This window comes from Cibotium barometz, chromosome 26 (assembly GCF_041138505.1).
Source record: "Cibotium barometz isolate CiBa-2024 chromosome 26, ASM4113850v1, whole genome shotgun sequence".
NCBI classification, from domain to species: domain Eukaryota; kingdom Viridiplantae; phylum Streptophyta; class Polypodiopsida; order Cyatheales; family Cibotiaceae; genus Cibotium; species Cibotium barometz.
The window spans coordinates 16,299,193-16,324,095 of record NC_141071.1 but is presented as its reverse complement, the minus strand read 5'-3'; the positions used below and the strand labels follow the sequence as shown (position 1 = coordinate 16,324,095).

Below are 24,903 nucleotides of genomic sequence, written 5' to 3'. Positions count from 1 at the left end.
TATCCCCAAATAATGATGCAAATGCCCCAAATCTGACATCTCAAAAGAGGCATTCAAATCAGCCTTAAAATCAGCAATATGACTCTTATTTGGTCCTATGAGCAGCATGTCATCGACATAGAGAGCAATGATTAGATGTACATCATCCACACGTTTAACATACAAAGTGCTTTCTGTTGGACTATTCTGAAAACCATGTGCAGTCAAATATGCATGTATCTTTTCATACCAAGCTCGTGGAGCTTGCTTTAAACCATATAAAGCCTTTTTCAACCTGCACACTTTGTTTTCCTGCCCTCTTTGAACAAAACCACGAGGCTGCGATACATACACCTCCTCATGCAAATCTCCATTTAAGAACGCAGTCTTTATGTCCAACTGATGTACATTCCAACCATTATGAGCTGCCAATGCACAAATGCTATGAATGGTAGTCATACGACAAGTGGGAGCAAAGGTCTCATCAAAATCAATGCCCTTTTCTTGAGCATAACCCTTTGGAACAAGTCTAGCCTTATAGTGATCAACAGTGCCATCTGGCTTTTGTTTCAACTTAAAAACCCACTTACATCCAATGACCTTTTTACCAATAGGCAAATCACACAAAGACCATGTACCATTCTTTATTATAGCATCATATTCACTTTGCATTGCAGCCAACCAATTTTCTGAATTTTGTGCCTCATTAAATGAAAGAGGTTCTTCCTCTTCACACATACTAGACACAGCCAAAGCATAACAATCTGATGTATAAGAGGCATGCTGAAAACCTGAACGAGTACGACTAGTCATAGGTGCATCAATCTTACTATCACGCAAGGTTTGCACCAGCCATTTTGGCATACCTCTAGCCTGCTCATTTTTAGCCCTATCTTCATGAATTACATCCTGTAAATCTGCATCAGAAATAGGCTGATCTATGATGTCGTTTGAAATCTGCATAGGTTGAATATTTGCCTCATTAGGACTTACATTTGAATTCCCACCTATAAAGAGAGGCAACAACGTATCAAATACATCCCGTGAGCTCACACCTGTCTCTTTGGTACATGATAACAAAGGTTGCACAGCATCTTCCACAAAAACAACATCTCGACTAATCAAGATACGCTTTGACTGTGGATGATACAATCTGTAACCCTTGCTCTCAGCACTGTAACCAACAAAAATGCATTTGACAGCCTTATCATCCAATTTTCTGCGTTGTTGCACAGACACTAAAGCATAGACCAAGCAACCAAAGACACGTAAGTGACCAATAGAAGGCTTCCTGCCATGCCAAGCTTCGTATGGAGTAATAGACTGCAAGGCCTTAGTGGGACACCTATTGAGTACATATGCAGCACACATGACAGCCTCAAGCCAAAACGCATGTGGCAAAGCTTGGCTCTTGACCATACATCGTGCCATCTCCATAAGTGACCTGTTTTTCCTCTTAGCAACACCATTTTGCTGAGGGGTATACGGCACTGTACATTGGTGTTTTATCCCACGACTAGCCAGAAATGTATCAAACTCTTTAGACATGTACTCCCCCCCTCGATTAGAACGGAGGGTGCCCACAGTACAATTGGATACATTTTCAACCATAAGAAAAAACTGTTTGTTGAAGCACAAAAACACTTCGGACTTTGCCTTCAGTGGATATACCCATGCATGCCTTGAGTAATCATCAATGAAAGTCACGAAGTACAAGTGTTTACCAAATGACGGAGTTTGCATAGGCCCACATACATCACTATGTACAAGTTGCAATTTGCGAGTGGCCCGCACAGAACCATCCTTTGGAAACGCAGAACGCTGCATTTTGCCCAAAATACAACCTTCACAAACATGTTTCAATGGTGCCTCGAGAGGGGGCAATGAAGCAACCATATCAAATTTCTGCAAACGCAGCAAACTAGCAAAGTTCAGATGACCAAAACGAGCATGCCATAGTTTTGCATCTGAAACTGCCTTTTCATCAGAAACTGCATTTGCTGAATCTTCCACACACTTGTCATAAGAATTGAGCCTATACAGCCCACGAAACAAGGTGCCAGATGCAATAATCGTATCACCAGAAGTCAAATCATGAACCGTACATCTCTCATCCACAAATTTGACTACAAATCCAAGTCTAGCAAGCGCAAAGACAGACAATAGATTCTTCTTTATCCCTGGCACATACAAAGCATCTGAAAGTGTGAAAGCGCTGCCATTTGCAGCAGTAAGCATAATTTTACCAATGCCCTTCACTGGGTAAGAAGCATTATTGGCACTTGTGACAATATTCCCATTAGAGACAGCCTCAAGACAAGTGAACATATCACGATGTGAGGTAATGTGCTTTGTAGCACCACAAACATGAGAGTCAACAGAAACTGCCAAACATGCATCATGTACAGATGGGTCATACTGGCAATACACGCTAAACGCCCATTCTATATCCTGCACAACATTTGCAGAATTTGCATTTGTAGAAGCATCCGCTATTGTGGCTCCATTTGACTCTTTCTTCTTTGCCTCTTTAGCCTTTAGCTTAGGGCAATTCTTAATGACATGATCATTTGCCTTACAATAGTTGCACCCGGTCTTTTTCTTGCCTTTATCAAGAGCCTTCTCAGACTTATTGTTGCTACCTGTGGAAGAAGAAGAAGTTGCAGACCTACTAATAGGAGAAGAAACAGTGGAAGGGGCTGCCTTACCACTTCTTCTCTGCTGGCTGCTGGGCAGCAATAAATGCTTGATCAACTGCACGCTGCCTGGCCCTGTTTTGCCTGGACTGCGCTTCTTGCAAGAGCTTATTGACTAAAGTATCATACTTGACAGCATCAGGTCTGTCCTCATTAAGAAGTCTCCACGTGGAAGCAAAAGTCTGATATGTCTTAGGTAAAGCATCAAGAACAGTCTGCACAAGAGAATGATCAGGAATAATCTCACCTGCAGAAATCAACTGTTCTTTGAGATCTTTAATCTCAGCAAGAAAAACATTCATGTCATCATCTTCTTGCATAATCTTCAATTCTAGCTCTTTACGCAGGTAAGCGATTTTTGCCTCGTTACGACCTGCATACAAACCAGCTAGAATATCCCAAGCCTGTTTTGCTGTTTTAGCTGAACGAATATGTGGGGTGATGTTACGTTTGACAGAAAGTGCAATCAAGGCATGAGCCTGCGCATCTTTACCATCCCAACAAGCTTGTTCAGCAGTGGGTAAAACAGTAGCACCAGTAGAGCTGCTAGAACCTGCAACATCCTCAACAGATCCTACATCCACAGAACCTGGACATACATCCATACCCTGCACAATGTTCCACACTCCTTTTGCAACCAAAACATGCTGCATCATGTATGCCCAAAGTGGGTAGTTGCTGTCTCCATCCAATTTGTCATCAACAGATAACATGCGAAATACATCATTGTTGTTATCAGCCATGGCCACTGACTGAAACTGATGCAAAAGCTACCTGTAATGAAGCAAAGACTGAACAGAAAACAACTCGTGCTATGTAGCACGGTCCACAATAGAGTACGTATGCCTGTTTTGCAAAAAACTGCACTGTCAAAATTTCTGCAGAAAATGACGAAAACACCTATGCAGAAAATGACGAAAACACCTGTGCAGAACTTGAAATGCAAAAACGGAGCCGAAAACGACCTCAGATGCGATTTCTGAGAACGCAAAGCCCTAGGGTCATATTTGCAGAGTATAGGGACCTAGAAGCGCTCGTGAAAGCTCACCTCAATCGGAGAACGTGAGTCGGAGGGTGCTGGCGGCGTAGCCCTAGGAGCTGATGCCTGCTCTGATACCAATTGTTAGAATTAGGGTTGCAGGAAAGCACACAAAGCTTGGAGAAGAAGGAGCAAGAATGCACACAACACAAAGTGTATTAGATTGTGTCAATGTACAAAAGATAAGTTAGCCCTAGAATGATGGGCGTATATACAAGCCGGGGGAAAAAACCTCCTAAAGAGGGAAAAAGTGCCCCGGCGGTCCTAAGTGTGTTCACACACATCACTGCCTATGTATATGGCAACACTTCTGGTAATACATTGCCTATGGATAAAAGCAAGCAAGTTTTGGTCGAAGAGCCTGCCTGGCAAGAAGTGTAGCATAGAAAAGAGAAAAAACCTGAATCTCAAGTGCATGTAGGGAGCCAGGCTCTCTTGTCAAATCCCCCGATCACATATGCACATCGGATTATGACACGCTTAAACCCGCCATTGGTTTAGGATCATCAACAATTGGGACAATCTCGGAGCTATCAACCATCGAATTACAATTTGAGGCCTCAGAATGTAAAATTTAAAGATCCACCTACAAGGTTTTCTTTTGATTGCAGGGGGCGGGTGATTACTCCATGAGACTGCAGGTCTACTGCTAATGTAAATAAGTCTTGGGCCAAGCCATCCACTTCAGGATTTGTCCTTGATCAGCAAAATCATTATGCTGTCTTAGCTGAGTACATGCCGAATGTTTTGGCTGAGTTGGATGCAAAGAATAAAAAAGGGAAGCAGATATCTTCCTCACAGTGTTTTTTTTGCTTCTATCTAATGACGATAGCTACATGGAATGTGTGTGGAGTGTGCTCCCGCAATAAGCAATACTTTATGTGACAGACTCTGTTGAGGAATAGTTGGGATGTCTTGTGTGTTGTGGAACATAAAGATCATGTGCAAGCTGGCTCCTCTTTTATGCTCAAAGGTTATTGTGCATTTTATGCCGAGGTTTCAACCAACTAGAGTTTTGGGGTACTGATGCTTGTGCATGATAAGTTGCAGCCTTCTGTTGTTAAAGAGAGATATCAATGGAAGGTTCATTAGTGTGGAAATTACCTTTGAGGGGGATATTTTATGGCTAGTTGGTTTGTATGCCCTTATTGTGTTTAGAGAACGCAATGCCCTTTGGCTACATTTGAAAGAATGTTTAGCTCTTGGTAGACCAGGTATTCTTATGGGAGATTTTAATATGTGTTGTGAATTGGAGCAAACAACATCTCCTTCACTCAATGATGGATGAGCCCAAAGAAAGAGCGTGGATGTCACTTGAGGCTGATGTTCTTAAGTGAAATCTTTGGAAATGGCTTAATTCTGATGATCAGGGATACACATTTCATTCCCCTCAGCATACAAACATGTGGAGCAGGCTGGATAGACTATACATTATGCATGATGATGACTTCCTGTTAGAAGTTGTACATATGGCAGTTCAAAGGCAGCATGTTCTCTTGGATCACGTCCCAATGGTTTTAGAGATGTCTTATCAGCCAGTGCATGTATTTAAGCAACTGCTGACTAAGATCCCTCTAAGGTTCAACAAATCCCTTGGATAATTTGTTATTTGATGGTTATGTACAGTAGCTTATCGATCATTTTATGGGCGAGTTGAACCAATTTGACTTGCTGGCTTGGGATGGCTTTCTTAATAACCTACAAAGGGTCGCTTGCCAATATGGTATTCATCATGCATTTAAAAAGAGGAAGGAGTTGTTTTGGATGCAAGAGTTGCTTGCTCTTTCCACTCTTTGTTGAGACAGATAACCCGAGCAATGATCGTATACTCTCTTTGGCAACATTTCTGGCTTAGAGAGTGGCTGATTTGCAGCTGACATCCTATCAGAAGGTGAAATTGAGAGGTATAAATGTGAGTTTGCATGACCACAATTTCCAGACACATAATTTTTTTCATTGCTTGCATGCTTCGTATGCTCGAGAAAATGTGGTGAGACTTCAAACTTTAGAAGGTAACATTGTAATTGAACCTCAGAGCATCATTGGTATGTGTTTACAATACTATGCTGAACTTTTGGGTCCACATGACGTGCTTGACGATGATGTCAAAGGCGCTCATGCCACTTTCTTTGAGCTAGTTAGACAGCAAGTTCTATATGCACTGGCTTTTGAGCTGGAAGCAAATATATCAGAAGAAGAGATGGGTGTTGTTTTGACGCATTTGCCAAAGGATAAAAGCCCTGGTTGGGATGGTCTTACTAATGAGTTCTTTATTAAATATGTTGACCGGTTGTATGTCAGCAAGTATGGCACTCAGGATGCATGCCAGACTCTTGGAAAATTGGGCTAAATAAATTGTTGCCTAAAATATTCTCGCCATTCACCTTCAAACATTGGAGGCCTATTTTGTTGATGGGGGGACATGTATAAAATATTTGCAAAGGTCTTGGCAAACCGTCTTTACAAGTGTTTACCAACATTAATACATCCAGCACAATATGAATTTATCAAGGGACGAAACATTTTGCATAACATACTTAATGTTCAGTTGGGTATAGACTATGCAAAATATGCACGTCAAGAGATTGTCATGCTGCAATTGGATCTCTAGAAGGCTTTTGATCATCTTAGTTGGTCCTTCCTTGCAGACCTAATGAGAGTTATGGGCTTTAGTCCATGCATGTCCAGATTAATTTTCCCGATTGGTCTTGGGTCTCAATCCCGAGTTATGATCAATGGCAGGGCCACGAATCCAATAGCTATTACCCGATCAATCAGACAAGGATGTCCATTGAGCCCTCTGTTATTTACTCTTGCTACACATCCAATGTTAACTATGCTCTTGCATTTGGCCCACTAATGGAGAGCTCTTTGGGCTTTCATTGCCTTCTGGACATCAATTTGTTGGGTAGACACTTGCTGATGATTTTTCTATGTTTCTCAAGGTTGGTAAGCATAACCTGCATAAGGTGATGGATGCTTGGTCTTTGTTTGCTCTACAGCCTCGGGTTTGTGTATTAATGCACGACGCAAATCAGCCCTCATTTTGTGCACAGAGAGGGATATCTATGATCTTGGTTGGCAGGGGGAGATTGTGTCATGTGGGACCATCACCCAACATTTAGGGTATCCAATTGGGGTTGATGTCACTTGAAAGTAGATCATTCACTGGATTTAATGAAAAATTGCAGATAAGTTTATCTATTGGAAATCCTAGGCTTGGCCTTTCCATGTTAAACTTAAAGTTGCATAGGCAATAATGCTTTCGATGATGTCATACTTCCTGCCTTTGCTTCCATGGACCAACTAATTATTGACTGCACTTGTGCAGCCTATTCGTTTCATTCTTTGGAAAAAGAATATTTCCCAACCTGGCTTGCATTGGTTTTCTTGGGAACACATTTGTACGCTGAAGAGAATGGGAGGTGCAGCTATATTGGATGTGCGAATGCATATGGTAAGCAAGAAGATGGTCTATGTGGCCTGATTTTGTACATGTTTCTTAGCGGTCATGCGACCTTCTGTATGTTGCTTTTTCGTAATTAATATATTACCCATTATGAAGAGAGAGAGAGAGAGAGAGAGAGAGAGAGAGAGAGAGAGAGAGAGAGAGCTCATTTTTGTTTACTTGCCTCTATAAAAGGAAAATTGAAGCTATAGTTTTGAAATTTTGCTTCGAATGCATTACATAGAAAATTAAAAAACCATATTTAGTATTTTATCTCTATCACTCTTCTCTTCTTTGTTCATCTCTTTCTTTCTAGTCAACAAAGTTAGGCACCTAAGAGGAGGAAATTCTTATCTTGTTCCTTATAGTGGAGAAGAGTCTTGAAAAGAGAGAAATTAAGAGAGAAAATTACATGACATATGAAGAAAAATAAGGCCAATGAATCTTTTTAACATATCTCTTAGGTTAAAATAATTAAAGATGTGAAGATTATAATAATTAAAAGGGTACGTAGCATTAATTAAACAATACTAAGATATTCACTTAGGCTAAATATATTAAAACTATTTCTAAGGTTAGTCTAAAGGCCCTTTAGCACCCCTTACGACTATCGTTCGAGTGCCTCTCTCCTCCCTCTGTCCCTCCCTCATGTCCTTTCTAATCACGATCAAGAGAAATAGAGAGAGGACTTATTATCTCCCCAAACACCATGCACTACTCCTCCTCCTCCTCCTCTAGTCCCTTTGCCCATTGCCAGCCTTGTAAAAAAGGCAACTTTTGTAAGAAATCCATATCTCTTAGTATATTGTTTCAAAGAAATTCCTACTAGGGAAATACTCTCAACACAAGAAATTAGCCGAAAAAATATTAAGTGCCAAAAAAGTTTCAGAAACATGGTCTTCCATGGCCAACATTTAGGCACTTATTTTTTTTAAAAATACACTACAATGCAATACATAATTCTTCCAAATGTATTTATGCCATAAGCATGTACTTTCTATCAACTAAAGACACATTGTTTTTACACTTCCTCTCGAAGGTTTTTAGTGAATAAATTTAAAAATAATGATTTTATTAGATAAATAGACACAATTACAAGACTAGTGTTAATGATGCCTTGCTATTTGTGTGTGTATGATATATATATACATATGTACACACACATATATTTGTGCATGTGTATCTGAGCGGGGAGAGAAGAGATGGAAGTACCTGAATCTTGCCTCCCCTTGTGCCTACTTTGCTAGACTATAGACTCCTCAAAGTGAGTCACACAACTTGCAAAGGAAAGGCCCTAAAATTAAACCCTTAGGCCACCTCTACAAGCATGGCTACATTTCTTTCAACACGCACAGCTTTCATGGTGACATCTAGGATCACCGTCAGCCCTAAGACTGCCAATTAATAAAATAATTTATTAAAGTCAGGGTTCTGCCATTTGCAGGGAGTTGTTTTGTGGTGCACGCGGCAGTGAAGAGAGGGAAGCAGTGAAGTTTCGTGAGGAGCGACGATGTGTGGCATTTTAGCAGTGCTCGGGTGCCAGGAACCCTCGCTAACAAAACGCTCCCGCGTCCTTGAGCTCTCACGCAGGTCGGTTACTCCCCTTTTCCAGCAAAGATAGCTATTCGAGGCGTAACGTACGTACATAGGCCTCGCGAGACAAAACTTGAAATTTGGTGGCAGGCTGAGGCATAGGGGCCCTGACTGGAGTGGACTGTACCATCATGGCAACCACTTTCTTGCCCATGAAAGGCTGGCCATTATCGATCCCGCATCAGGAGATCAGCCTCTCTTTGACGATGAAATGAAAATTGTTGTCACGGTATACCACGCCTCTTAGTGCATGCGCCTAATATGTAAATAAGCATATATGTGGCCATAACGTGAAGCACTCTTACACAGGTCAATGGGGAGATTTACAATCACGAATCTTTGAGAGCCTGCATCAAGAAGCCGCATGTGTTTCGTACTCAAAGTGACTGCGAGGTTCTTGCACACTTGGTAAGGTCATTACTAGTTTTGTTCTCGAGGCTTCAGCTCCTGTCATAGTGGCAATTTCTTGGCTGCTTATCAAGTCAAGATTTGTTAGGGTCATAAAACTTGAAGTAGACCTATTTTAAATAAAATCACCTTGTGAGTCATGGCTACAAAAATTCAATCTGCAAGACTTTGGAATTTATAATTTTATGCTTAATATTAATTGATTCTAACCTAATTGACATGTAACATGTAGCCATGTGATTAAGTTGTGTAAGAAAAGGTAAAGTAAATAAAACTCATCAGCGGGATATTGTGTATTAGCTCTTAGCCTTTGCAACTGAGGCTGATTCTACAACTGGCTGGCGTTTAGCACGCGACATTCAGGGCTGAAACATACTTGGAGGGGAGTTTTGTACTTGACCTATTCACAATCAATTGATCTTTGTGAAGCGGATTCAAAGAATGACTATCTACAGGTCATAATGAGAGAGGTGCCAAAGGCTTCCAGAACAGATATACGAGGTGTGATCACTTAAGAGTAATGCAACAAGAGAGGCATTGAGTGCTAACAAGAATTGGGTGATCTGCAGAAGGCTCGGATCACGCTCAACAGGAGTGGGCAGCAGAGCATGCTCAATGGCAGAGGGCTTTCTAACTCTTTCAAGAAGTTAATACTGCCATGTACATTATCCATGGGTGTGCGATGAAGGTGCTAAAAGGCATGACACCACCTCAAGCCTACTTCGCGAAGAAACCTACGGTGTCGGATTGATAAGTTTGGACATGAATGGTATGTCATGTGTCAAATGCTTGACTCATGAGCTGCAAGTGTATCTACTTGGCTCTTGTGTGATGATTTTGCCACAAAGAAGATTATTGTGAGTTGAGATAAATGGATGCATGGATGTAGATGTAGATGTGGATGTATGGATGTGAATGTGGATGTGGATGTAGATGTGGATATATGTATGGATGTGAATATATGATATGTGATGTGAAGGAATCTAAAGTGAGGAGATGGAAAATGATGTGATTGGATGAGTACACATATAAATGGAATGTGGAATAAGTAATGTGGGTTGATGAGGGATAATGTGGAAAAATGAGAGTTAATATAGAAACTGTATTTGTAAACTGTTTGTAAATGCTGTTTGTAAATGACTGTGTTATGTCAAGAATGCTGGGAAAGCATTTTGACCGTCTTGTGATTAAGGTTGTGGAGACCTAACTGATAAAGTTGCAACTGCTGGACGGAGAGTCAATGGAGGACATCTCGCGTAGCAAGGTCGACCGAGGTCTTGACCAGCCTCGGGTCGATTAAAATGGTGAGCTTCCGGACCGCCACCGCCAACAGTAATGCCCGCTCTTAAATAAATGAGTGGTGGCAGCTTACCACATCAAGAGATGGGGGACTTCAATGGTGATAACGACGAGTTTGGGATGGTTGAGAAAAATTCAAGAACAAGGGGCAGTCTTGTTGGCTAAACTTGTCAAGTATGGTTTCATAACAGATGAGGGGAGCTATTTTCTAAAGAGCATTTATCACTTAAAACTTCTTCAAAAAGGTATGGAGAGGATCCTTATTTCTATCCTTTTCCTCCCCATTAAAAATTGAACGTTTAAGTCCTTGTAATGCCTAGTTGAAGGTTCCACTACAACCTCTACAATACTCATTTGCGTGTGAACCTTTGTCGCCAGTCTCTCCCTCATCCCTTAAGCTTACAAACGGCGGTTGATTTTAGAGGAAGTAACTGTTACTTCATAATCTAGGGGGACTAAACAAGTGGCTCAAACGAGTCTCTTGCTGAACCCTAAATCTTATAAATGGTGGTTTAGTTTAAAGGAAGCAAACTGTTAGCTTATACAAGTAGACAATGTACAAAGAGTCTCTACATTGTACTTGGACCACTTGGGATGATTGCAAATTGTCCAAAAAAACGTGTAGGCCAACACATCGTCTCTTAGAAGGAATGCATTCTTAAGCTTAAGGACGTGTCAGAATATGCAGCGGAAATGATAACCAAACTTGGGTTGACAAGAGCAAGTAGAATGCAGAAAGTAGACAGCACAAGAAACACAGAGAAATAGGTTGTAAACTCTTCTCTATACACAAGATCCCGCAAACAACTGAATGCTGTTTAGGCAGTCGGCCAGCCACACGACTGCTGAATGGGCAGTCGGCCAGCCACCAGAGACTTTTGCCAACACCTGGCATCCATCCACACCACGAAAAAATAGGGAAAAAATACGGGGAGTGAGGAAAAATGATAAAACACCTCATAAGGGCAGGCACACCCACAATAGAGGCCGTGGTGTATAAATATAGACAGGAGATGACTTCTAACACCCCCTCTCAGATCCTGGCTGTGAAATCAACCCAAGGGAGTTGGAGTGCCGCCTGAGCGTAGCCTGAGGTAGAGACTTCGTGAAGAGGTCCGCCTCATTGTCCTCCGTCGAACAATAAAGTAGCAAGATGTCACCAGCCAAGATCTTCTCACGTACAAAGTGATACTGTATCTCTATGTGCTTGGTCCGGGCATGGAAGACCGGGTCCCGAGCAATAGCTATACAACTCTGGTTATCGCACTGGATGACTGTGGGCTCCTTCTGTGGAAACCCAATCTCGCCTAGCAGCCTCCGCAGCCACACAACCTCACAAGCAGCACCACAAGCAGCCCGATACTCTGCCTCTGTCGAAGAGAGGGCAATAGTTGGCTGCCTCTTGCTGCTCCAAGAAACTGCTCCTGAGCCGAGGGTAAAACTGTATCCTGAAGTAGATCTCCTCGTGTCTGGATCCCAATCTGAGTCACTTCAACCTTGGAGCCTGACTCCTTCCCCTCCTATGTAAAAGAGTCCTAGATCCTTCGTACTCTGAAGATACCGCAAGATCGGCAATCCTGCATCCCAATGAGACTTCAATGGCGTCTGAATAAAAGAGCTCAACAGCCCCACGGAGAAGCTCAAGTCCAATCTGGTGTTCAGCAACCAGATCAATGAACCAACCAGCTTCCGGTACTGCGAGGCATCAACTGGCTCACAAGGATCAGTAACGGTAACTTTGTGTTCGGGTCCATCGGCGAAGTAATAGGCTTGCAGTTCTCCATCCCAAAGGCCTCAAGTAACTCATGAACATACCGCTGCTAAGAGACGAAAGACCCCCTCTGGGTCTGCCAGATCTCCAATTCCAAAAAGAAGTGGAGTAAGCCTAAGTCAGTCATCTCAAGCTCCTTTGATAAGGCAGCCTTCGTCACTCCAATGTGCTCCACATGACCGCCAGTGAGAATGAGATCATCCACATAAAGGATGATAATCGTGACCATGCCGCGTTCCCGAAAGAGATACAGGTTCGGATCAATCGATCTCTGAAATCCAATCCGAACAAAGAAGGAATCAATCTTCTGATTCCAAGCCCTGGGAGCCTACTTAAGACCATACAAGGCCTTACGTAACCTGTAAACCATCCCTTCAGATCCTGGAACAATAAAGCCTTGGAGGCTGCTCAACATACACCTCCTCCTGCAGGTCACCATTAAGGAACGCAGATTTTACATCCATTTGATACACGGGCCACCTCTGTGAAGAGGCAAGGGCAAGAACGGTTCGAATCGTGGACATCCGTGCTGTCGGTGCAAAGGTATCCTTGTAGTCGATGCCTGGCCGCTGAGCATAACCTTTAGCCACAAGTCTGGCTTTGTGTTTGTCCACTGACCCATCAGACGCATATTTGGTCTTAAAGACCCATTTGACACCAATGACTGACCGCTTCGACGGCCTTGGAACCAACTCCCAAGTGTTGTTCTTCTCGATGGCATCAAGTTCCACCTGCATGGCTTTCCTCCAAGTATCCTGTGAAAGGGCTTCCTTTACGTTAGTGGGCTCTTTGTCCCGCATGATACGAGACATCAAAGCATAGTTCACCTGAAGAAGCTCCGCTGGATTGCTTTTATCTCGGACTTTGTGTGATCTTCGAGGGCCGTCCTCTGTGGTCCACTCGGAGGGTAACTCCGTGACACCTGACTTCCGAAGGGTGTCTAACAACCACCTAGGTACTCGAACAGATCGTGGAGCCTCTTGTGATCGCGGGGGCTCTACTCCAGCTGCGGGCTCAACCTCGTGTACTGACTGAGGTTGATCATTGGGCACTGATGACGTTATTGGGGATGTACTAGCATCTAGTCCATACTATGCATGATGGGGCTGATGGTTGATTGTCTTGTGGATGACTACCATGAGGTTATAAATTGCACTTTCTTATATGGTGAATTTGGGCATGTTCTTGGATTCATCTAGGTATATCTTTATGTTGTATTAGTGGACATACAAATTTCACATTGTGAAGTTTTCGTCCAAGTTACGGCTAGTTGATATAGTGTTAATTCTTTCTATCTTTAGTGGTGCATACGTCCTATCAACTACCTTTTGGTTGTAATAATTCTTTCTATTTGTTATGATCCCTTAGTGCTAGGCTTTATTATGGTTGAGTTTGCCCTGCATCTATGGAGCTTTGATTGAAACTCAATACACAGTCCTTTGTATGATTGTATGCTCTTATGTATGTGTGTGGGAGCATATATCGATACCAAGTTCTACACCTACTATTGGGCATTGATAACGTTAGCGGGGATGTTGTAGTATCTAGTCCATACTATGCATGATGGAGTTGATGGTTTATTGTCTTGTGGATGACTACCATGAGGTTATAAATTGCACTTTCTTATATGGTGAATTTGGGCATGTTGGATTCATCTGTTAGAAGTCATCTCCTGTCTTTACCTAGACACCAAGGTCTTTGTTGTGGGTGTGCGCGCCCATTGTAGGTGTTTTCTCATTTTTCCTCACTCGTATTGTTCCTCGTTTTTTTCCATTTTTCTGTGGCTTGGGTGTGGCAGCCTTGAGGTGGCAGGATGTCTTAGCATGTGGCCGATTGCAACTGTGTGTGTTTATCGATGCTGGCCGACTGTGTGGACACCTTCTTGGTGCTGGCCAATTGTACACGGTACTGGCCGATTGGTTTATTACTAGTCGTGGTGGACATGCTCTTGTCGGTTGCCTTTGGAGCAGGCCGACTGGTGCTTGGGGGCCATATAAAATGGCCCCACACCCCTTGCCATTTTTGTATCTTGTATTCGGGATCTTCTTTGTGTATATAGAGTAGAGTTACACGCCTCTATCTCTCTCCTTCTCTTGTGCTGTTTTTCTGCACTGTTCTTGCTCAAGTGTTTCTAGATTTGGTCATCATCTCCGTTGCGTATTCTGACATCATCTAGGTATATATTGTATTCCCTTTCTTTCTTGCCTCTTGAGGTGCTCTAGGAGTCTTCCTTTGTATCCTTGCTATTATGAGATGCCTTCCCCGACTGGGATGATGGATGACTATTGGGTGGTGGCTGCTGGGGTTTGGAGCTAGGTTGGATTTTCTTAGGCTTAACTCCATTTTGCATCATCTCCTGATTCAAAGCCAAAGTAAGAGCCTTGTCATACGACTGTGACTCAAAGTTACGCATGGAGAACCTAACATTTGTATCCAATCCCCTAATAAACTGTTTCAACTTATCCTCCTCAGATATCCCCAAGTGCAATGTTTATGTGATATCTTTCTTACCATGCCCACGGTGTGGCAGAAGAAACATCAGTTCTCTGACTTGTATCGTGTGTGCTCGTCTGGTTGGAGATATCCATCAGTGATGCCCTCCTTGGCTTTCTTCTTAGGCTTGTACTCCCTATCTTTCTTGCCTCTTGAGGTGCTTTGAGAATCTTTCTTCGTATCCTTGCTATTTTGAGCTCCCTTCCCCGATTGGGATGATGGATGATTGTGGGGTGGTGGAAGACTACTGCTGGGGTTTGGAGCTAAGCTAGATCTGCTTAGGCTTACCTCTGTTCAGCATCATCTCTTGATTTTGAGCCAAAGTAAGAGCCCTGTCACATGACTGTGGCTCAAAGTTATGCACGGTGAACCTAATGTTCGTATCCAACCCCATAATGAGCTGCTTCAACTTATCCTTCTCGGATGTCCCCAATTGTGATGTTGACGTGATATCTATGTATGTTAGTACCCATTTTGAGAGAGTTTGTAAAACTCAACCTCAAGATTGGACATGTATTGGGGAGGAAGAAACCTTTTTTTGAGGTTGGACACGAACGTGTTCCATACATTTTGAGGAGCCGTCTACATGTAGACTGGACCAATGTTGCCACTAGGTAACTACTTCGCTTGAGAGGTGGAGTGCTGCCAAGTGGACTCTGTCTTGAGGATCTTAAATCTTAGCCAAAGGAAAATATGCTACAAATTGATGAATAAATTGCATAATTGTGACATGATCACCCTTAGCATCATACTTGTTAAAATTTGGTTGAGCTTGGATGATGGTAGTGGTTGGGGGGTGGAGGAACTCGGGCCTTGTTGTGCCACTAGAAGGAGAATCAACAACATGTTTGCTTGTAGAGATGCATAGCGTCTCGTTCACGCTTTTGTTGGTGTTCTCCGGCTGCGTGGTCTGCCTGTTGTTGGTCTTCATCAGCCTTACATTTGGCATCCTTAGTCCTTCGTTCATGATCACTTTGGCATCTTTGGCCCTTCGTTCTTCAACCCGTTTGGCTTCTTCTTTTTTTCTTTGTTCCTCCATGAGGAGGAACAATCTTTCAAGCTCTGAAAGTTCTTTATGCTTTTCATCTTCTTTGATAGCTTCCTTGGCTTTTTCTGCTTCCTCTTTGGCTTTTTTGCTTCTTCTTCAGCCTCAATTTGGAGCTTGCTACTTGACTAATTTGTTTTGCTCCAAAATTGCTTGGATGAAGTCGTCACTGAAGTGTGGAAGGGTTTCTTTGGTGGCATCTTCTTTGTTGATCTCTCCTTCCATGTCTTCTTTGAAGCTTTTTGAAGAAGTCTCTTGTCATGTGCAAGCATTGCCATGAACATTCCCAGAGCTAATCTAGAAGGGGCAGCCAAGAAAAAGACCATTTGAACTAGGACATGGAGCACAGAGTGTTGTTTGGCAGTGGGAGACTTGGAGCAAAGGCATGAAGAAGATGCTGTCGGCCCCATGAAGGGGTACTGTCGGCTGCTTGCAGGAGGCGTCGGCTGCACCAGAGGGCAAGGCGGTTGAAAGAGCATCATTAAATGGCAAGGCGGCTGTAGGCGCTACAGTGTGTATGATTGAGACCAGTCGGACAGCGTTTAAGGTATTTAATGCATAGTAGACTGGCCGACCAGCAGTCCGCCAGTATGCCAAGTATTCAAGAAGGCCTATAAATAGGCAAGGGTGCTCCTCGATGTAATCATTCAACTCCATATGAGTTGGGTCCTTAGGGTCCTTAGAGTAGGACAATTTTGGTGATGTTTCACCTTTTTGTATGAAGGAAGCCTAGGGCTGCAGAGTTAGGTACCTTTTTGTACCATATGAAATATATTGAATTTCTAGCCATCTCTCTCTCTCTCTCTCTCTCTCTCTCTCTCTCTCTCTCTCTCCACTCTCCTTTATGTCTGCGTTTTGCATCAGCATGATTCCAGTGGTGTTTAGGGTTGAAAGAAGACCCCTAGAGCTTCTGCGTGTTACATTGGTATCAGAGCATCAAGCTCAGCAAAGCTAAACACTGATTCGGTCCCATATGATGGTGTACAGGTCCAAGGTACAGGAAAGTACACGGATACGAAGCCCAAGGCAAGGAACACAGGAACGGGAAGAACTCCCAGGAGGTTTGTTGGTGGTGTTCCACAAAGCCAGAGGGGTTGGCAGTCCTGTGAACTAGATAGGTTCTCGGGCAACGGTCCCAAGGGAGGATTATCCTCCAAGGGGTGATGTGAGAGTGCCAGAGTCATTTCTCAGGAATGAAGACCAAGACAGTGTTCAGAGTCGGGGCAGGAATGGATTGGGGACTAGATGGAACAGATGCATAGATCTTATTCAGAGTCAGAGTGGTTTTGGAGACTAGGCCGGGTTTTCAGAGAAAAGGGTTGCCAGAGATGGAAGGATGACAGAGGGACTTCAGGAAAAGATTGGGATGATGATAGTCATCCAAGGAACAAGTTGGAAGCCCGTCATCAAGTTTAGCAGAGGGGGATGTCATGTGCAAGCATTGCCATGAACATTCCCAGAGCTAATCCAGAAGGGGCAGCCAAGAAAGACCATTAGAACTAGGACATGGAGCACAGAGTGCTGTTTGGCAGTGGGAGACTTGGAGCAAAGGCACGAAGAAGATGTCGTCGGCTGCATGAAGGGGTACTGTCGGCTGTACAAGAGGGCAAGGCAGTTGAAAGAGCATCATTAAATGGCAAGGCGGCTGTAGGCGCTACAGTGTGTATGATTGAGATCAGTCGGACAGCGTTTAAGGTATTTAATGAACAGTAGACTCGCCGACCAGCAGTCGGCCAGTATGCCAAGTATTCAAGAAGGCCTATAAATAGGCAAGGGTGCTCCTCAATGTAATCATTCAATTCCATATGAGTTGGGTCCTTAGGGTCCTTAGAGTAGGACAGTTTTGGTGATGTTTCACCTTCTTGTATAAAGGCAGCCTAGGGCTGCATAGTTAGGTACCTTTTTGTACCATATGAAATCTACTGAATTTCCAGCCATATCTCTCTCTCCACTCTCTTTTATGTCTGTGTTTTGCATGAGCATGTTTCCAGTGGTGTTTAGGGCTGAAAGAAGACCCCCAGAGCTTCCGCGTGTTACATCTCTCTTGACATTGTAGAGGCTTGGGTTGTTTTTCTTGACCGCCATCTACAGGATGCTCTCACTTTTGGGTAGCTAAGGTGGGTAACAACTTGCAGCTCTGATACCAGTGTAGCATGCGATAGGTTGATTGTTGTGACACACAACAAAGCCTTCTTTAAACCTGTGAGCTTATGCAATCCACTTTACTTCAGAGAGAAGAGTTGAGAGAGAAGACGAGAGTTGAGACTCGACACCAATTTGGCTCCCAATTACCTAGTGAAGGTCCCCTCCCCCTCCCCTCCCCCCCCTTCCCTAAAGCAAGAGTGTTTGCTTGTATTACTTTTGAGAACTTGGTACAATGATGTGAATGATGATTGTGGACTGCCAAACGCAAGGACATGGAAGATTGAACCCTGGCTGAACCATATGATGACCCAATAGCACCATAGAAGACTCTATGAAGCCACTTATGCAAGTCCAAATCTGATAAGGATATGCACATATGCTGGCTGAAGATGTGAGGATTTTCTATGGTGCCTAGGGGATGAAGTAGGGGGTGCTTGAAGGCTGATTTGTATGCTCTAGAAAAACCTGAGGGTGTTTAGGCATACATGCTCACTAATTGCTTGATAAACTTCTGTGAAATGAGATGATTTATGCAAGGGACGAAGGGCTGCTGTTAGAATATTGTGCATCTCTGTGTGAGGGAACTGGAACTTTTTTTTTTTTGGCTTTTATGTATTTTTCACATGTTTTATGGTTCATGGGCCAGTCGGCCAGCTTTATCATGCAGTTGGCCAGCTTTTGGCCTCCCTATATAAAGGGCCTCCCTCATCACTTGTTCTCCATCCAATCCCTGCACATTGTATTACCCATCTGCTGGCTATTGCCATGTAAATGTCTCTTGCTTAATAAAGGTGATCTTGTCAACAATTGCTCTCTCCTTTTCTCTCTCTCTCTCTCTCTCTCTCTCTCTCTCTCTCTCTTTCCTTGTCTATGCTTCTGCCTGAGCATACTCCAACATTGTATCAGATGACAAGGTCCTGGCTGCCCATCTGCGTTTTGATCCCCTTCTCTCTCTTGTGTTCCTGGATTCAGTAGGTGGCTGCAATTTCTCATCTACTGGCTGATTTTTTTCTGTTGAACCTGCGTTTTTCATCTCTGATTGCCTCTTCACATCAGCGTTTTTCTTCCTAGAGGTGCTCCTGCCCCATGCAACCCTTGCAAGGCGACAAGGTGCAAGTCCAAGGTGGCTGCGTTTTGCTTTTTCTAAGCATTTTCTGCAGTGGATGGTGGTGTAGTGGCTGTTTCACAGTCAGGACAGCTTCTGGAGGTGGTTTATTTGAGTGTGGTGCAACCGGACAAGCGGCCCGGACAACCTTACTTCTTTCCCGGCTTCCCCTTCCTCTGGTTGGGTGTTTCTGGTGTGTTTTGCTGCTGTCCAGCCTCTCTCTCTCTCAGATTTGATTTGGGAGGGGGCTGATTGATCCTCGTGCTTCGCTCCATTGGAAAGTGCTCGAGAGGAGTCTTGGAGTGCTGAGATTTGTGTTTTTGTGGTGTACTTTGTTGCTGAGGATATGGCTCCCCCCTTACGAACAAGGAGGACAAGTTGGACGGAACCAACTACGCTCATTGGAAGCTGAATATGTGGATCTGGTTCATTCATAAAGGTTTGTGGGAGATTGTTCAGGGCAATGAGAAGAAGCCCAAGTGCCCTTAGAACTCGAGGCGTTGGACCCAGGTTCAAGAGGATGAATTCCTTGTGGAATTACAAGATTGGGAGGATGGCGCACTCAATACTGGTGCGGACCATTACGAAGATGGTCTCACCGGCCGTGCAAACTCTTGCTAGTGCACATCAAGTTTGATCCAAGTTGGAGAATCTCTACGCTCAAGATTCATCGATGCGGGCAGTTACTCTGCAAGGGAAACTCTACAGTTTGGTATTTCTTGCTGGTAGTTTTATGTAGTCATTCCTTATGAAGGCCAAGGTTATCCATGACCAATTATACTGGCAATGGGTGTTGCCTTGTCCTCTGCTCAGTTGGCTGCACTTATCCTCACAAAGCTTCCTCAGAAATATGATGTCGTTTCTTGGGCTTTGAGGTGCGAGGTCACACGAAGTGAATTGGATTTTGAAGATCTTAGCTCCCTTCTCTTGGAAGAAGAGTCCGTCCTTGTTTCTTAGGGTAAGATCAAGGTGTCTCTTAAGAGTCCGGATCAAGCACTTGGTTCAATACAGAAGAAAGGTTGGAGTCGTTGATTCTCGTGTGGGAAGAGAGGTTATTTGTCTAAAGATTGCTTGTCCAAGAAGAAGGACAAGGGCAAGGGCAAGTCTTCATCCCAGAAGAAGGCAAAGTCATGACAGAGGACAGTTATACAGATACTTCTAGTGATTCAATTAGTGCTCCTAGGGTGCTTTTGACTCGGGAGGACCACGATGGTGTTCTTTTGTAGTTACTCAGATAGTTTCTCCCATGTGCTTCCAACTAGACGAGGTTTGTGGGCGAGAGAGGGGGTTGTTTAGCAGCTCCATTTTTTGGTGCATGGGAACCGTGAGTCGGAGTTCCAAGCATTTTTTTGGTAGGATAGGGTTAGCTTTGGTGTAGCAGAGACTATGGATAGGATGTGTTTCGAGTTCATTGTTCGAGGTTTTGGGACGTGATTTGTTCACGGTCCACTGTTGGGGGATTATGAGCGTGGTATGTCTGCCAGCTCATCATTCTATATACTTGGAGTTCACTGCAGATTGGTGTGGGAATTTGGAGCCAAGTAGATTTCCTTGTTGTTCAGGGTGGCATTTCGTTTCGAGGAGTTAGGTTGGAGGTGCTCTTTCCGAGGTGTATCTGGTACTGCACAATATTGGAGTGTCCATGGTTGTATCTTCATCAGCTTGTCTTCCTTAGACCTTTGCACACTATGAGCTGAAGAGGGGGTGTTAGAATATTGTGCATCTTTGTGTGAGGGAACTGGACCTTTTTTTTTGGCTTTTATGTATTTTTCACATATTCTATGGGTTGTGGGCCAGTCGGCCAGCTTTATCATGTAGTCAGCCAGCTTTTGGCCTCCCTCTATAAAGGGCCTTGCTCGTCACTTGTTCTCCATCCAATTCCTGCACATTGTATTATCCATTTGTTGGCTATTGCCATTGTAAAAGCCTCTTGCTTAATAAAGGTGATCTTGTCAACAATTGCTCTCTCTCCTTTTCTCTCTCTCTTTCCTTGTCTATGCTTTCACCTATGCACACTCCAACAGTTGCTTATATAGGAAATATATGCTATTGGTTGGTGGTCTTTAATTGTTGTTGTCGGGGTTTGTGTGGACAAATTTTCCGACCTTGCAGCACCTCTTACAGACCTGATCAAGGGCGTGAAAACGCGTCGTCAAAAGGTGTCCATCATGGGCAAAGCACTCCAGGCATTCCATGCAATCAAGAAAGTTGCCTTCGAGTCTTCGGTTTTCTAGTTGGCTTCATGGGATGATCTTGTTGAGGTGATTACCGATGCCAACAATTTAGCCATAGGAGCTGTCCTCCAACAAGAAGGGCGTGCAATGGCTTATTATAGTCGGAAATTGAATGACGCAGAGAAGAACTATTCAGTATATGACAGAGATATTGGGGGTGACGACGGCTCTTAAGCATTGGAAACCTTTCTTTTATGGGAGGGAATTCAAAGTTAAGACGGATCATCAGGAACTTAAAGGATTGCAAGCTATGCCTAGATGGAGTGATAGACAAGCCAGGTGGGGCACTACCTTCATGGGATACTTTTAAGATTGGTTGTAGAGGTCTCGGTGTAGGAATCTTGTGTAGAAACAACATGATTGGTCAGCGGTGTTACGTACCCAGTGCTAATCCTCGAGATTAGTGGCCTAATCCAGTAGGGTTAGGGGAGCCTGCCACCAATTAGCCGACCATTTGGTCCATCTCTAGAATTCTCTCGTTCACTTGAGGCCAGGCCGGTGTCTCATGTGAAGGGGCCAGTATTTTTGCATAACATGGACGGGAGCCAGACTGGTGCCACCCGTGTGTTAGCAGGATGGTGTCATATGGACTGGAGCCAGACTGGTGCCACCCGTGTATGACTTGGACTGTGTAACGTGTTCTATCCATGGGATTGTCACGCCATGGAAGAGCCAGTATTTGTGCCGTGTCTTGCCTATGGGACTGTCACTCCATAGGGAGGCTTGTGCCTGGATCTGTGTCTTACCTATGGGACTATCACTCCATAGGAAGACCGGGATTTATGTTTTCTGTCCTGCCATTTTTGTGCCCGACAGATGTTTTGTACTTGTTCCATGAACGGGAGATATGTCCATGTGTTTTGCATGTTTGGAACTGCTTTCGCATGACTTGTATTTTTGTGTTTGCCTGTTTGACATGCCACTTACTGAGCGGGGACGCCTGCCAGTGAGTCGTGAAGTTTGCTCTGTCTTTTGACGAGTTTTGTTGCGTGTGAACAGGTGGTAAGTGTATTGCACTTGTTTGTTTAATAGCTTTCTTTCTAACCTTTATTTTTACAAGGTTGTAAGTTCACATTCATTTAAGAGTGGGCACCCATTATGGGCACCCACGTATGGGCCAAGGTGGGGAGGGAAACCCCACACTTAACCCTTTATGTGTGGGGGTGGGTGCATGGCCACCTACCCACACCCCACCTTGAAACTGGCCGCCCCCATTCAAGCTAGGGGAGCCGGCTAGCTGTGGTCGTGGCTCTCTCTCCAACACCTACAAAGAAGCGACCACTTTACCCGCTTGGAAAAAAAAAAAAACACAGCCGGCGACCATCTCCTCTCCGACTCTCAGGTGGTTGCACCTCCACTCTGCAGGGTGCTTCGCTACTCCTCTCCATAGGCGGCTGCTTCCTCTACATTGCAGGCGTCTGCATCCAGGTGTCTTCTGCCCTTACAGGCGGTTGCGCCACCCTCAGGCGACTGTGCGCTCCCTCCTCCTCAGGCGGCCATAGCAGGCGGCTGCACTCCCCTTGCAGGCGGCTAAACCTCCTTCTCCCTTTGCAGGCGGCTGCTCCTCCTCCTCAGTAGGTGGCCGTGTCTCTCTTCCACACGCAGACATAGGCGGCTGCGCCTGTCTTCTGCAGGCAGCTGTGCCTCCTCTCCACGGGCGACTACAAGCTGCTGCGCACCCTCTACAGCCGGCTAAGCTTTCCTCCACAAGTAGCTGCACTGGCGGTTACGCCCTTTTCCTTCTTGCCAGTAGGCTGCTGCGCCCTGGTGTCCAACCCTAGCAGCTGCATTTAGACGCCTCGGTATTTGTCTTCCATTTGCGAGTTACAAGTAAGTGGATTGAGATTTAATTAAAAGAACTTTAATGTAAATCTGAAAAGGGATACTCTCTACTATTAACACCCGTTCGTGCCGGGTAGTCCAAGCTTCTGGAGAACCACGGTCCATGGGTGCGGAGATCGGGAGAGCCAGGCGTAAGTACGGGAGTGCCTGTTTGTGCGTGGTCCTGGAACACTAGTGGGGCGCTCTCCGCAGATTCCAGTGAAGGCACAGGACCGTAGAGACTAAACTACACAAGTGGATTGCTCTCCTTCGAACGTCTACTTCGAGTCTCTTGTTTGGTACTGTATTCATCCCAGTTGTACATGGACATCATCTGGTTCTTTGAACCCATGGAGCATTGTATCTTTTAAATACTCCCAATAATATATTATATATTGAGGGGGGGGGGGTCGGCCCGTTCCGGCCCCAGTGCTGGTGTCCATTGATCAACATTTTATTTCTTTTCAATTTTCAGTCGTTATTAAGTTGTCCATTCAAATTGTGATATTTAAGTTGTGCTATTACGCGTGTGGGTGTCCAACGGAGTCTATTCCCACTTGACGAGATCGGTTTCAGAGCCCTAGAATTAGGAGAAAGCAGGCTAATATGGACGGCCAAGGGTATTATTAATGAATCCATGTGTACTGGCTATTTATAATAGTTGAGTTATTTATAGCAGCACCACTAGGCACTATATAAGTGAAACATGGGTTATTGTTTCATAACCTCGCTATTGGTTAGAGTTCGATCAAGATTCTGGCTACGTGTGTTGCAAAGCATTGATCGGCATGCCGAAGGATTGGCATGGATTTGTGGGAGTTAGACCCTAGCCCCTGGCTTGGGGGTGGTTCAAAGCATAGAACCTACGGTTGGGAGGTGAGCTAGCTTGCACACCTCTTAGGGGGGTTTGTACTAATCACTCGTGTTATGCGTTTAGGAGATCCGGGGGGTTGTAATACGCGCGTCCCTCTATTTCTAGTTGGATCTGTTGCACCTTATCCTATGCTTCACTCAACCTCAAGATCTCCTCTTATCGAGTTAGGATATTCTTGCAGTTTCATTGGAAGGGGTTCTTCATATTTTGGTCTTGATTTTTATCATCCTTCCACTTCTTTCTCGGCATTTCCAAGAGCTCATCCGTCCTATCCATCAAGATCAATCCGTCACTGCTTTCCGTCCCTCGTTCCCCATCTAGAGTGATTTGGATCGAAGGTTCCAAAACCTCTTCAATTTCAACGTAACCTGGATCATCTCTTGGATCTTTGGTTTAATTGTGTTTCTCGTCTCTATGGGCTTGTGGTGACGCTTTTTGAGATTTTTTCCCAAGTTCTTTTGTTCTATTTGTAAGGATTCGTGCTTTGAGGTTTTCTACTCCTCTTTCTTCTTCTAAGGTAATGGAGGAATCTAGAATATCCTCAATCTCAACATACCTTGGTAGATCCCTTGGTTCCTTCTCTCTTGTTTCATTCACAACCTTGGGACTTTGGGAAGTCATTGGTCTCAGTGATTCTGTTATAAGCTCATTTGACAACACTGTTGCCTTCCCCTTGTTACGCCCCCTATTCTTTCTTTTTTCTTTTTTGCTCTGAGGAGGTTTTGATGCAGAAGATGTTGAGGATAGGGCTGCCTGATCTTGCAATTGTTTGGCTTGTGCCCTTGTCACGATCTTCAATGAAACTTCCTTTTCCGATCATCAAAAAAATCACTGATGTCTCCATGAAGCTCAAACTACCAGACAGTTGGACTATGGACAGGGCCTATGTTTCTTGGTTGAAGCCCTATGTTGGATAAGCTTTGGAGGTGGTCTCAGATTAGCAACAGCTTGAG

At 44.2% G+C, this 24,903-nt stretch overlaps 1 protein-coding gene across 3 annotated transcripts in view; it reads left to right on the top strand.

Annotated features, from left to right (window-relative positions):
* Nucleotides 1-8,305: 8,305 nt before the first annotated feature.
* The window catches only part of LOC147623725 (asparagine synthetase [glutamine-hydrolyzing] 2-like), a 93,550-nt gene continuing 76,952 nt past the window's right edge, over nucleotides 8,306-24,903 (top strand). The window contains exons 1-4 of one of the 3 annotated variants that reach the window (XM_086820338.1): nucleotides 8,306-8,426; nucleotides 8,607-8,752; nucleotides 8,846-8,984; nucleotides 9,065-9,163. In XM_086820338.1, coding sequence (XP_086676464.1) covers nucleotides 8,673-8,752; nucleotides 8,846-8,984; nucleotides 9,065-9,163 — 318 coding nt within the window. In that variant the 5' untranslated portion in view covers nucleotides 8,306-8,426; nucleotides 8,607-8,672. Of the gene's footprint in view, nucleotides 8,427-8,447; nucleotides 8,526-8,559; nucleotides 8,753-8,845; nucleotides 8,985-9,064; nucleotides 9,164-24,903 lie in introns of those variants that run through there. The other 2 variants (XM_086820337.1, XM_086820336.1) reach the window with 2 other exon arrangements.